General features: G+C 40.2%; 1 protein-coding gene across 2 annotated transcripts in view; it reads left to right on the top strand.

Annotated features, from left to right (window-relative positions):
* Window positions 1–8,629: 8,629 nt before the first annotated feature.
* The window catches only part of DCBLD2 (discoidin, CUB and LCCL domain containing 2), a 95,564-nt gene continuing 89,658 nt past the window's right edge, over window positions 8,630–14,535 (top strand). For both annotated transcript variants that reach the window (XM_047722859.1, XM_047722852.1), the window contains exon 1: window positions 8,630–9,178. In XM_047722859.1, the coding sequence (XP_047578815.1) occupies window positions 8,977–9,178 (202 nt within the window). In that variant the 5' untranslated portion in view covers window positions 8,630–8,976. The remainder of the gene's footprint in view (window positions 9,179–14,535) is intronic.

Below are 14,535 nucleotides of genomic sequence, written 5' to 3'. Positions count from 1 at the left end.
GACTAAAGTGAATCCTGAGTTACTTTATGTCTGGTCATTGATTTTTGGGAAATAAAACCACTTACTGTTTCAAATCAAACAGCTAAACAAATAGTTAAATTGTGTCATGAGATGAAGCTGTTACTCTCTGGGGTCTTCCAAATGAGTACTAAGTAAGTAGGAAATCCATAAATTTTCATTGCTGCAGGACTACTTGTGACTCAGTAATATGTGTCTTTTACCAAGGTAGCTCTCACCCTCCAAGTCATTAGTATCAAATACACTGAATACATGCATCAAAAGTGAAGGCACATTCTTCAGGTCTACACATGGGAACTAAGCATTGATTTAAAGGGATAACGAGTAAATAATGCCAGATACGTGGTGAGAAAAGTCTTGTTTATTCAAAATTCTATGAGCCCCAGACATATACAATCCTTCAAGATTTTTTCTGTTTTTGTTTGTTTGTTTTAATTAATAAGGTCAGGGAAATTGCATTCTCCTTTGTTTCCCTCCCAGGAGTTATCTTGGTCTGCAATGAATCCTTTAGAAAAATATCTGGTATTTTTACTTTTGTGCAATATGTTAACTATGAACAAATGATCATACATATCAGTCAATTGTAAAGTATTACTTACATTGGAATTAAAGCCCGATTACTAATACAGATGCTCAGGGAAGGTAAGGTTTATCTGAACAACATATTATTTCCTTTTAGTCCATAGTTTGCCATTTTAAAATCATGGTTAATAGAATGCCCACAATAAAAAGATCTATTTAAAGGAAAATGTAGAATATATTCTGCATCTCATTTATACCTTATTGTGTTAAAAATCAGTCCAACAACTAGTCTGTGAATGTGATATAAAGAAGATGATATACTTCCTGGTTTCAAAAACCTTAGGTATTCATTTTAAAGATTGTATTTCCAAAGTCTAGCTATTATTTAAAATATTAGTCTCTATTTTATCAACTTATTAAATTTAAAGGATCTAAATTAAAATTTAATTGAAGAATTCAAAGGAATAGTTGCCTGTGTTAAAAAAAAATAACAATTTCTATTTCCCTTCTCTTGGTTCTTAGAAAATAATAAGTAGAATTGTTGTACTATTATTTGCTTGTCCTTGTGTTCTTTCTGTCTAAATGTCAGTTGTCTGGATCATTTTAAATCCTCTCGCTTGCTATGGTCAGTCATGGGCTCCTTTTATATTTGAACAAAATTGTTCAAAGGTGGTGGAGGGGGAGATGGCTGAAATAGTTGATGGGGATTAAGGAGAGCACTCCTGATGAGCACTGGGTGATATATGGAATCATTGAGTCTCTATATTGTGCACTTGAAACTGATATCATGCTTGTATTACATTGACTGCAAATAAAACCTTAAAAACAAATAGGAAAACGACAAAAATTGTTCAAATATCCTGACCTACCTAGGAATAAAAGCCTCTTGTTAAGAGGATGGTGAGTAGTGGGAAGGTTTAAGCTTCTCAAAACCTCTGGTTCTAGGAATCTTCTGCTATTCCTGATCTCTTTATCTCTGCTTTCATGTCACCTCCTGAGGACACTGCCCTCTTCCATGAAGAATCAATACATTGGACACCAACCTGATTGTCCCCTCTTCACTTGTGAGACAAGAATCCATCAGAATCCTAGAGGAGAACATAGGCAGTAATCTCTTCGATATCAGCCACAGCAACTTCTTTCAAGATATGTCTCCAAAGGCAAAGGAAACAAAAGCGAAAATAAACTTTTGGGACTTCATCAAAATCAAAAGCTTCTACACAGCAAAGGAAACAGTCAAGAAAACAAAGAGGCAACCCACAGAATGGGAGAAGATATTTGCAAATGACAGTACAGACAAAAGGTTGATATCTAGGATCTATAAAGAACTCCTCAAACTCAACACACACAAAACAGATAATCATATCAAAAAATGGGCAGAAGATATGAACAGACAATTCTCCAACGAAGACATACAAATGGCTATCAGACACATGAAAAAATGTTCATCATCACTAGCCATCAGGGAGATTCAAATTAAAGCCACATTGAGATATCACCTTACACCAGTTAGATTGGCCAAAATTAGCAAGACAGGAAACAACATGTGTTGGAGAGGATGTGGAGAAAGGGGAACCCTCTTCCACTGTTGGTGGGAATGCAAGTTGGTGCAGCCACTTTGGAGAACAGTGTGGAGATTCCTCAAGAAATTAAAAATAGAGCTTCCCTATGACCCTGCAATTGCACTACTGTATTTACCCCAAAGATACAGATGTAGTGAAAAGAAGGGCCATCTGTACCCCTCTTCACTTGTAAAACTCCCTTCCTCAGAGTTTCATCCAATCAAAGCTTTTAAAAAAAAATTCCATTAGCTAACATATAGTACGTCATTAGTTTCAGATGTAGTATTCAATAATTCATCAGTTGTGTTTAACACCCAGTGCTCAGCACCTCACGTGCTCTCCTTAATGACAATCAAGGTTCAAACTGTAGTAAATTTAAGGGAGAGTTTGGGAGAAAGTCTAGGTTGTGGGGGGGGGGGGTTGTGGGGGATGTAACAATATAGCACATATAGCAAACATTTAACAATTTTTCATTAGCTCTATCTACCTTTCAAAGCATCTTTGCACTCTAACTACTGGGAAATTTTTACTGTTTTTCACATCTCCTGAGCTCCAGCTTCCAGCCAGCTTTATGTCCTCTGACTTCGCTCATCTCCATCCTGATAAGTTTACCTTTCCCACTCCCAGGTCCTATTTGCTTCTTTCACTGAGTAGAACTGGGGTTCTTCAACCAGCCCCAGTTCATAAAGGGCTCACTGGGCCAGGGTTAGGGGGCACGAGGGTTATTTTCTAAATAAGCGCACCCTTCCCTCCTGGACATCACAGACAATGCTTTCCTAGGGAAGAATTCTGTGGTCATCAGCTGGGTGTTTCCTCTCCCTCCTACATTACATAGCTATTTTGGAATTGAGGACTTAGAATTTGGCTGTGAGATGAAAACAAGTAGTGGATAATGAAAATTTGAGAGAATTGTCAAATTTTGAGCCTATCATGAAGTTCATAAATAAGGTGTTTGCGGCATAGAGAGGTTAGGAGCCTTGCTGGAGGTCGTAGAGCATTTTCAAATGGAAGGTGGATACAGGAGTCTGGTCCAGAGCTATTTGCATGAGCTCGTGAAACAACTCAATTTTTCAGAAGCCAAATAGCATTTCAGCTCTGTGTATTTAATTTTCGACTGTGTTGCCAGCAAAGGTCCCGCAGGAAAGAATATGGGCATCCAGCAGGGGCAGCAGGCAGCTACTGCACACCTAAATCATATTATCTCAGATACTCTGGCATGTTCCCTATTCATTTTTTAGTTTTCTGTTACCATTCACGAATAATTAATTCTTTCATTTCTAAGCATGATGTTGATGTTCTGGAGAGCAGTTGTCACATGATTTTACTAAAATTTGGCTGCCTCCCTTAGAGATAAAACACGAAGCTGAAGCCTTCTTGTTCTCAGCTGCAAGAGAATGAGATGGTTAAGTTTTTATGTTACTAGAAAAACCAAGGGGGTATTGGTGGGGGTGAGGAGTAGAGAGGGATGATTGTAGTGGAGAAAAAGGCAAAGGGCAAATAATCTAAGTCCATCATGTTGCTGAACTATGCCAAGAAAACAGTATTTAACCATTATCCACTAACAGAAATTAAATATCTTCTATAATAAATTAGGTTCCTAACACTTCTGTCTTAAATTTGCTGTACTACCTAAATAGTTTACCAAAGTTAAGAAGATGTGAATAATAAACCTGAGAGTTAGGTTTGAATGAAATGACTAACTGAAGAAGCTACAAGATAAAAAGAAAAAAAAATGTAACGAAACCGCTTCTATTGACAAAGACGAAGAATGTCTCCTCAGCAGAATTCAGACATTTAGCAACAATCTTGGTTGCAAACATTTGTCCAAACAGTCAACAGGAAAAAGAAAATGCTCCTGGGGGAACAGTAACCAGATCTGAGGGCTCTGGTCTTTGAAGTTTAAAATATTTCCCCAGAACTGCCACATTCTTCTCTCTCCTATCCCACTGGAAGATCACAAAAGTGAATTCTCATTTGCTTCCTCTTTCTGTTAACCTGCAAAAAATACACACTCACTGATAAAGCCCACCAGTGATTCATTACATACCATCATCCCAAGGTTTCCAGTATAAATGCCATATTAAATGAATCTCTTCTGTTTTATTAATGCCTAACAGACATTTAATAGCAATGATGGTGCCAATGATTCTTATTGTAGCATACCATTAAAACCCAGATGTTTCTGTATGAACAGAAGCAAAGACACCAGTCCCTGTGTTCCTTCCCTCCATTATCATTTCCTAAGCAGTGGCTGAGCTGGGATTCATTTGGAAGCAGAAATAGTAGGATGTAACTGTTCTGTCCATATTTTCATTTACTCTATAGATCAATTCCATGTTCTCTATTCCTCCATTCATTATCAATTAAGAGAAGAAAGAAAGAAAGAAAGAAAGAAAGAAAGAAAGAAAGAAAGAAAGAAAGAAAGACAGGAAAAAAGAAAGAGAACAAGAGAGAGAAGACAAAAAGGGGAACAAGATCTGGTGAATTAAAATTTAGGTTAAGACTATATTTAGGGATGCCTGGGTGGCTCAGTTGGTTAAGTGTCGGCCTTTGGCTCATGTCATGATCCCAGGGCCCAGGGATCAAGTCCCACATTGGGCTCCTTGTTCTGCAGGGAGCTTGCTTCTCCCTCTGCCTGCTGCTCCCCCTACTTGTGCTCTCGCTCTCTCTGATAAATAAATAAATAAAAATGTTTTTAAAAAGACTCTATATTTATTTTTAAATTTCCTAACATGGTACAAACATAAATACACCCAAACAATACACATTTTAATTTCCTGGTATTTCATATATAACCATCCCACATGTTCCTTTCTTGAAGCCCTAATCCTCCCCACAGCCTTCATCCAAAGCATTGATTCATTTACCAATGAATGGAGATTACTATAGCTGCTACCAGTCCTAGCACATGTCAGAAACTGGTGTGCAATGAAGACACTGCTCGATTTGTGTTTTCTCTGTTGAGCTTGTCCCCAAGGGAAGCTCCAAAATCCATATCTGTTTGAAGCCCTGTAGGAAGGAGCTGGGACCTGAGCTTGCCTTCTGGGAGCTTCTAACTGCTTCTGGGAGCCTCTAACTGCTATGATGGTGGCCTCCTGCAGACCTAGCCATTTTGGATCCTGATTAGAATCCCCAGCTCCTACTTACCCAGCCTTCTGAGTCACGTGGGTAAAAATGATTCTGGACAAGTATTGTTCCCATTGCCTCTCCGGATGTTAACCCGCAAACACACCCAAGCCCCAGAGGTAAGGAAGATGACTAAGTTGGCTAAAGCAGCATGCAGAGAGTGAGAAAGGTAATATAAACTACAATTCTGTTCTATCCAGGCATTGTCCTAGAAATGAATGCCTGTTATATCACATTGGCCTGTGGTCCCACAAGGAGATTTTCATCATCACAGAGCAATTTGTCATCGTTTTGCAACTCAGTAGAGTGACAATGCTCAGAAGTGGGGAGAGAATAGGGACCGAACTAGCATCTGTGTTATACCTATAACATCTCCTGCATCTGTGTTAGACCTATAATTCCCCTATACAGTAGGGGATAGCAGTAGGATCTCCAGACATGTTCTGTAGCCAGCATTCCATACTCTACAGTGCCAGATCAAAAGGAGGTTGAAGCATAGAAATACGGAAATTGTCATAGAGAGTATCAGTCACCAAGAACTTTTGATTTCACCTTTTTAAATATAACTTCAATTTGCCCCTTCCTCCTTCATCCCTTTCCTACTACTGACCTCATTCAGAACATCTTCACTACTCTATTCTCCATTTTAAATCACCCTTTAAAATACCAGACAGTCAGTAAAACAGGGATAAAAAATGTGAGTACTCCTACCTCTTACTTTAGGTATTTATAGTTGGCATCTTTTCATGCTGTGTTATCAAGGAGTAGAGGGGACAATAGGCCAGGTTTTGCCTGTTCCAGCAAGGCTTCTACAATGCCAAGGGCCCACAGGCGAATCCTCTGTCCCTGGAGCAGTTCCACGTAGCCAACAGAATGCCAGCCTGAGGTTCACAATATCTCGGTCTGTCTCCATTTCTGTGGCCTTAAAGTCGTCATGAACTCATGAAAGGAGTTGTCCAACAAACAAGATGGGTTGTCTCTGAGAGCCTATTGCTACAAATCTTAGTATGTGACTGACTGCTTGTGATGTTAGCATTCATGTCTGACGTGTCCAATACTGAGCTCAAGATCTTCTACTTCCACATTCAACCAGACCAGTTTCCCTTATCACCTTCCCTTGCTGTGTGGAAGGCAATGCTCTACCTAGAAACCTGAGCATCTTCCTTGACTTTTCTTTATTCCCATCTAATCAGTCACTACGTTCATAAATATCCTTCAGGTCAGCCTCCCCTGTCCAAGCACACTGCCCCTGCGGTTCAGTTTCACTGTCACTGCTTTTAACTCTACAGGTCACTGGGTTAGTCTATGGATGAGCTCTTCCTGGCTTCCAGTCTTGCTCTCTCTATAATCTATTCCTCACCCTCCTGCCTAGTTGAGTTTTCTGAAATAACAATTTAATAATGTCACACTTTCTTAGAACCCTTTAGGGGTTTCTCAGTGTTATAAAAATAAAATCCCAGGGCGCCTGGGTGGCTCAGTGGGTTAAAGCCTCTGCCTTCAGCTCAGGTCATGATCCCAGGGTCCTGGGATTGAACCCTGCATCGGGCTCTCTGCTCAGCGGGAAGCCTGCTTTCCCCCTTTCTCTCTGCCTGCCCCTCTTGCCTACTAGTGATCTCTGTCAAATAAATAAATAAAAATCTTTAAAAAATAAATAAATAAAATCCCGACTCCTTAGCCCGTCTTAGATCTTGCTCCTATCAATGTTTCTGGACTCGTTTTTCAGCTCTTCTTGTTAAACCAGCAGCAGTTAACCGCATTGAGCTCCCTCAACATGATTGACCTCGATTGCCTTGGTGCCTGTGAGCCAGCCTACTTTCCCTGTAGCTTCAGATCACTTTGTCTCTTTATTCAAGATTTTATCCAAGAGGAAGATCACTTTCTTCACTTTGTCTTTCTATTCAAGATTCAGCTGGAGTTTCATATCCACCATAGTTTATACCTCCAAAATGGACAGAAATGATTTTGTTCACCTCCCCCACAGAATGTAGGCTCCTCCTGTTGAACTTCTTATGTCCACTGCCTACATTAGTTCTATAGCATAGTGAGGTCTAACAGACATCCAATACATGTTTATTGATTAAATTTGTTAGAAGAGTTGAATGCATGAGGGGTTTATAGTGGAGTTGAACAAGATGACTGCCAGAGTCCTTCCCAACTCTCAGCTTTTCATTTGAAGATAGTCGTCCCTTCCATGGTTTTGAATATCACATCCATTTATTACTCTCACCCATGACTTCAAGGCACTCCTCAACCTGAGCTTTAGACAAAAATGTCCACCTGCCTGTTACATAACTTCAAATTCTAGCTGCTGAGTGAGCATCTCAAATTCAGCATGTCCAAAATTAATTCACTTGCCTATACAACCTGACACAACTTTCCAGTTTTCTGTAGTTGTTAATGACCCCATCCTTTTCTTGGGGGCCCATATTAAAAACATCCAGGATGGCACCTTTCTCCTAAAACCAATCATTGCCTAGTCCTGTGGATTCCCCTTTCCCAAAACCAGTTGTTTTTGTCACTACATTTACTTACAGACTCCATCGAATTTGTTGGACTCTGACTTTCATGATGTATTTCCATCTCTGTACCAATACTAGATCCTGGAAAGATTTCTGTATTATGGCTGTAAATCCCCCAAGTCTCAGCATAAGTTTTGCTAACAGATAGCAGGTGGTCAACAACTCTTGGTAGAATGGCTGAATGAATGTTAGGATGTTAGGTTTAAACTGCTTTTGGGGCATGGATCTTGTTATATGCTTTTTTTTTTTTTGTCCAGCTCCGAATATAGTAAATCGAGTAAAAGGCACAGGAAACAAGAAATACATATTCTTTTATATTGAACACTGTATTTTTTATTTTAAAGTGGAGTTGCTGCAACAACTGGCTGTAGTTTTAATTTTTTAAAAAAACACGCTCTGCTATTTTTTGGTAAAATGTTTCTTAGCCTCAGCTCCCAGCTAAAGCCATCCAGGATCCTGGTTTCCCACCCCTTCCAGTGGCCTGATGCGCGGCAGGGGAGGAGCAATGAAAAAGCAGGGCCTGGGGAGCCAGGAGAGAGGGATGGGGGAAGTCCCGGAAGTCACTGACCAGAGCAAGCGGTGGCCTCTGCGAGATCAGCTTGGGCTGCGGTCCCAACAATAACAGGCGCGCGGGCCGGGCGGGGCTGCCGGGGGCCCGAGCTTGGGGGCGGAACCCGGATTGGGGGAGGCGGGTGGGACGCCTTGCTAAGGCTGCAGGGGATTGGAGGAGAGAGATGAGGGGCGGTTGAGCTCAAGGAGTGGGCCGGGGACCTAACGGGCCGACAGAGGAGAGAGCGTGTTGATTGGGAGGCGCGGAGGGAGACGGACCGGAGCCAACTGCGGATTGGCCGTGGCGGGTAGAAGAGGCGTGGCCAGTGCGCGCCAGAGGGAGCGCGAGGGAGCGGGCGGCTGGCCTGCCTGCCAGCTAGCCGGAGCCCGGGGTGTGTGCTTCGAGAGTCCGGGTCGGGTTGAGGAACGCGGTGCGGGAGGCGCGTCCTCCGCGGCTCGACTACCCCCCTTCCTTTCCTCTCTTACCCTGCGCTCTGGTCTGGTGTCTCGGGGCAGGGAACGGAGGGAAGGAACTAAAGAGGAGGAGGCGAAAGCGGAGCGAGGGGCAGAGAGGGTCCCGGCGCGGGGCGCAGCGCGCGCTGCCTCTGGCTCTCCAGTCCAAGCCGCCGCCTCCTCGCCCGGGGCGTCCGCACTATGCCGGCGGACTGCGGGCCACCGCGATGGGGAGCCGGGCTGTGCTGAGAGCCGGGCGCAGCCCTCACAGTCTCCGAGTCCGGGCCGCGGCCGCCGCCCCCGCCCGGGCCGCGCTCCCCTTCTCCCGCCCTCTCCCTCCCCTCTGCAACTCCTCCTTCCCCATGCCTCTGTTCCTTCTGCTCCTACTTATCCTGGTCCTGCTGCTCGAGGACACCGGAGCCCAGCAAGGTGAGTGGTCCGCGGGGAGTGCGCAGCGCGCGGAGCCCCAGGGGCGGCGGGGGCGCTGGGGGAGCCTCCGGGATGCTGGGTCTCCCGGTGGGGAGCCGAATCTGCAGATGCACGGGGGAGGTGCGGTGCGCTTCCGTGCCTGGCCAGACCTGGCCGAGCACTCGCTGGGTTCATCTGCAGAGGTGGGCTCTGCCTGTTGTCCTTCAAGTTGGCGCGGCTTTACTTTTTGACAAGGCCTTTGGTTTTTCCGAAAAGAAAGAAGCGAGACCCATGAAGGCCTCCGTTTTGGTATTGGATTTTTCTGGGGAAAATCTTTGGGAGGAAAAAGAGAAGTTTTGGAAGTGTGACCCCTAAAGTTAGGTTACACTGATGGACAGAGTAGAAAGGCAAGGTAATTAAGTAGCATCTTAAACCAATTAAAGACAGGTGGCGATAATTATCTTTTGTGAAAGTGCTCAGGTTCAAAAGCGAATTGATTCTTGTTAGCTTCGAGTCGAATTCAGGACATGCCCTTTATGATACCTTACTGTTATTCCTGTTGGTGATCTGAATTGCCTGGGTCAGACACTCAGTCTGACCCAAGGCACGTGCTGTGTTCCCAGATGGAGCATTCGGAGTTAAAAGGGTAAGCCCTTCCAGAAAGTGACAAAACTTTTTTTTTCCACCCACAGTCCTTGAAATACCTATTTCAGAACTGAGCAAAACTGTTTATTGAATAATCATCATAATGGAAAGAGAATGCAAGGCTGATTCCTCTCCCACCCTTTAGTACTCTTTTCAGGCAGCGAACCACAATTTTTGAATCAGTTTGGCATCAGTTATTGGACACATTTTTCCGTTGCATTTCCTTCTTTATTGCAGTGAGAAGGATATGGGTTGGACTGTTGCTTATTGCTGGGAAGATTTTTATTTTAAGTTGATCTCCATGCTTAAGTCCCGGTGAAAAGTTGCTCATATGGTTTTCAGAGAAGTGTAGAATCATGGCCATAGATAGGCCTGTCATTATGAAGATGCTGAAACTTTGACAGGCATGTGGAAGTATAATGTAACAATAAAGAAAACTATATTTGGTAAACTGACCTCTTTTAGCTCTAGGCACATTTCTACACAGTGTAACTTAAAATTCAGATGCTTAGCATTCATGATTTTAGTTAGATTATCTTTTTAAATTCTTAAACATCAGCACTTAATAAATTGAGGTGTGATATCCTTCCCCCCACTGAAGTTTTAGAGTGTATGCTTGTATTTTCCTCCTAGTAGGAGAAACAAAAAACAAGAAGGCTTACCTACAGTCAGCGCTAATTGGGACTTACTTTGTGGCAAGCACAGTTTTAAGTGATACATGTGTATTAAGTTGGTTAATCCTCACCACACCCATCCAAAATAGTGTTATCCCATTTCAAACATAAGGGAACCGAGACACAAAAAATACAAGGTGACACAAAAAATACAAAAAATACAAGGTACGTTGATACAGAAAGGAATGTAACTACATAAGCAGAATACTCTGTTTTGCTTATTTCTAGATTGAGACTGTTTATATCTTTTTTTTTTTTAATCTTTGAACAGTATAGAATCAGTTATGTCTCCAAGCTTTAGAACTTCATGAACCAGACCTAAATAACATGCAACATTCCCTTATTTTCTTCCAAGGTGTAATTTCAGTTTTTAGCACAGCCTTTTAACAAATAATGGTCCTCTTTCACAGTGATGTCTTATGTAAACTGTAGATTAACACAAATAGAAACGCTGGTGGTAATTTAAAAGACTTCTGACTTCTAGTTCTTTTGATTGGGTAAATTTTGTGAAGTTATTTAATTTCTTTGTACCTCAGTTTTCTATATCAGTGATATGAGGATAAATACCTATTTTGTAGCCTAACAAAAATGAAATAATAGTACATAGGAGTTTTGTAAATGGAAAAGCATAATATAGTTTTAAGTGATTATCATTATTAATTTTGAGTTTATGAAGTTGATAAAGAAGAACAAGTCGGGTATATATTACTGGAATCTCAGGAGTTTTGAGATTTCAATTCCCTATTTTTTAAAAATAACTTTTTTTTACCCAAAGGACCCTGATGCAGTCTGTAGTGGAATTGCATTTAAACCAGTCTTAACTAATCTAACAGACATGCTTTGGAGTCCACTGTATTCCCTCACATAAGCTGAAAAGTCTAATTTCAAAATGAGAAGCAGAGGGGCGCCTGGGTGGCTCAGTGGATTAAGCCTCTGCCTTCAGCTCGGGTCATGGTCTCAGGGTCCTGGGATCGAGCCCCGCGTCGGGCTCTCTGCTTGGCTGTGAGCCTGCTTCCTCCTCTCTCTGCCTGCCTCTCTGCCTACTTGTGATCTCTCTCTCTCTCTGTCAAATAAATAAAAATCTTTAAAAAAAATGAGAAGCAGTGTTTTAAAACACCTATAGAATTTTTAATAATGGAAATGTCTACATATTGTAGTGTTAAGTGACAAACTGTACTTTTTACTCTATAAGAAATCTTAGGAAGAAGACTGAAAAGAAGTAATAGTAGTTGCCTTTTGGTGGTAAAGTTGTAGGTAATTTCTGTTTGCTTTTCCAAATTTTCTGCAGTTAACATACAGTCAAAATATAAGCTGTGGAAAAAATGTTTTGTGATATTTAGGTTTTCCTTTCTTTAGCCAGTCTAGGTAGAAGTGCATTTAATGTCTATGTTGTAGAGAACTATACCTCGGGAATTTTTAAAAATCTTTCAGACATCATTGTAAAGTAGCAGATGTTACTCTCATTCCAGTTCCAGTTGACCCTTGAACAACACAGGTTTGAACTGCACGGATAGCTGCCAGTTTTTTTTTCTAATAAACATATTAGAAGATTTTTTGGTGATTTACAGTAATTTGAAAAAACTCACAGAGGAACTGCATAGCCTAGAAATATTTTTAAAATATTGAAAAAGTTAGGTATTATTATAAGAATACAGTATATAATACCAGTAACGTACAGAATATGTGTCAATTGATTTACATGTAAGGCTGGTTAGTTTTCTGGTCAGCAGTAAGTTGCTGGAGAAAGTGCAATGTTACAGATGGATTTTTGACTATGCACGGGGAGGTCAGCACCCTTAACCCCTGCCTTGTTCAAGAATCATATGTAGTGCTATATACATAGCTATTCCTGAGCAGATTTTCTGCTGATAGAGTGATTTCTCTTTTCATTTGGCTCAGAATAAAATTTATCATTGGTCTGAAAATTTGTCAGCCTTTCACAACAGAGATGTATTTTAAACAATATTATTTCATTTACTTATAGATTATATTTCCTCACATTTAATTGTACAATGATGGTGTTTTAGATACAGCTTCCATTGTTGTATTTTTAAGTTCTAATTTTTTAAAAAATATTTTTATTTATTTATTTGACAGAGTGAGAGAAAGATCACAAGTAGGCAGAGAGGCTGGGGGGGTGTGGGGGGGTGGGGAAGCAGGCTCCCTGCTGAGCAGAGAACCCTATGTGAGGCTCTGAGGCTCTATCCCAGGACTCTGGGATCATGACCTGACCCGAAGGCAGAGGCTTAACCCACTGAGCCACCCAGGAGCCCCTTAAGATCTAAATTTGATGTTGAGTTCATCTTCAAAATCTTTTTATTGTTGAAAGCATTTTTTTTTCTGTAACACGTCTGAAAAACTTAAATTGGTCAAATTTATCATGCTGATTGCATCTTTGCTACTGTAATGAATGTATTTAATAGGAAGTTGAAAGTCTACTATGAATGTTTCTGTGTCCCTGATTTACAATTCAACTAGAAATATGTGTCTCTTCATCTCAGGAGCTCAGCTTCCTAGTTCCTGTTCTGGAGGGCTTTGCTACTACTTTCTGGGTTAGATTATTTGAATGTGGTAACATATCAGGGAATTTTTACAATTTATTAAAACTGACTTGTTTTTGCCTAGTAATACGAACTATTTGTGAAGGTATTGATTTTTATTTACTCATCTATGAAATAAGTCAAGTTCATTCTTAATCATTCAATTTCACAATGAGGTCCGAATTAATGTGTGGGGGGAAATTCTTTTCTTGTCAAGTAATGGCTTTATTTGGTTGTGATGCAGATAAATAGTTTTTCAACAATATTTGTGAATTGTCAGAAATGAACACATCTCCCTCAGTAATAAATATTTTAAATTATTTCTAATATCAACTTTAGGTTAATTTAGAATTTTCAGTTGTCTTTTTTTGGTTTGATAAAACATTAGGCCTCTTACATGTAGTTTTGTTCAGAGGCAAAAATCAAAGCATCCTTTTTCTGCTATATTTCTAACTAATGTTGCCCAGTGAGAATTAGATATATAACATAAATTCCGCGTGTGCTAATGACTAGATTTTAAATCCACATTTTTAAAACTTATAAATGAAAAATTAATTGTAAAATTTTGTTTCATCATTTTAGGTAGCTTTCCATATGTTACAAGCAAAGAGGAAATACGATTTCCCACTGGAGATGGTTAATAATTCTATCTAAACATCTGAGCTTCATTCTAGAAGACTAACATAAAAATAAAACAAAACAGAAAAACCTTAAGAGCATGAAATCTGTGTAAGTGAAAGTACCAGTGCTGCTATGAAAATGACAAATGAATTAATTTCCAAAAAGAAATTATGAGATTATAGTATGACATGGAAAGACTACATGTACATAGAGGTAGTTTTAGGTTTAGGATTATACTTTACAAAATGAACCTAGGATGTGAAAGTTCAGGTGGTAATATTGCACATTAATTGAATACAAGCAAATAGTTTCTATTTGAACTTCTTCATTAGTTGGATGGATGTAGAATGATGACATAAAATTATTGGGATTAGGAAAAGCTTCATAGAGATAGTGAAATGTGGTTGTTGAAATATGAAGTGAGACAACTTGGCAGTTTTTCTTCTGTGGCTCATGGATTCAGTTTACAACCTTACCACGGCCTTGCCACTTTATTTTTTAAATATTGTACAGATAATTATAGTTGTTCAAAACCAAAAACTTAATTGCTGATTACCCACACCCACAGTTCTACCCCTGATCTATCAATTTATGATTTTTATGTTTCTTCCTATTCCATATTCATCTACATAATAATCTTGCATGGTTGTAACTTTAGTCATGTTGTGTTATGTTCTGTAGACATGTTGTGTTGAAATTAATTGTGTAACCTAATTTAAGACATACAAGCATACTTAAAAATACAGCAAAAAAATTCAAAATGTAAAAATTCATCACAAGACATTATTTATGAATTACTTTCATTATTTATGAATTACTCTGTTGTTTGGAATTGCTGCTGCAGTATTTTCTTGGTCCATTTGATTAAATTCTTCATTGAGGGTGGGATCTTTAAAAA

This window comes from Lutra lutra, chromosome 1 (genome assembly GCF_902655055.1).
Source record: "Lutra lutra chromosome 1, mLutLut1.2, whole genome shotgun sequence".
NCBI classification, from domain to species: Eukaryota; Metazoa; Chordata; class Mammalia; order Carnivora; family Mustelidae; genus Lutra; species Lutra lutra.
The sequence above is the reverse complement of the archived record's forward strand: the minus strand, read 5'-3'. Positions and strand labels throughout refer to the sequence as shown.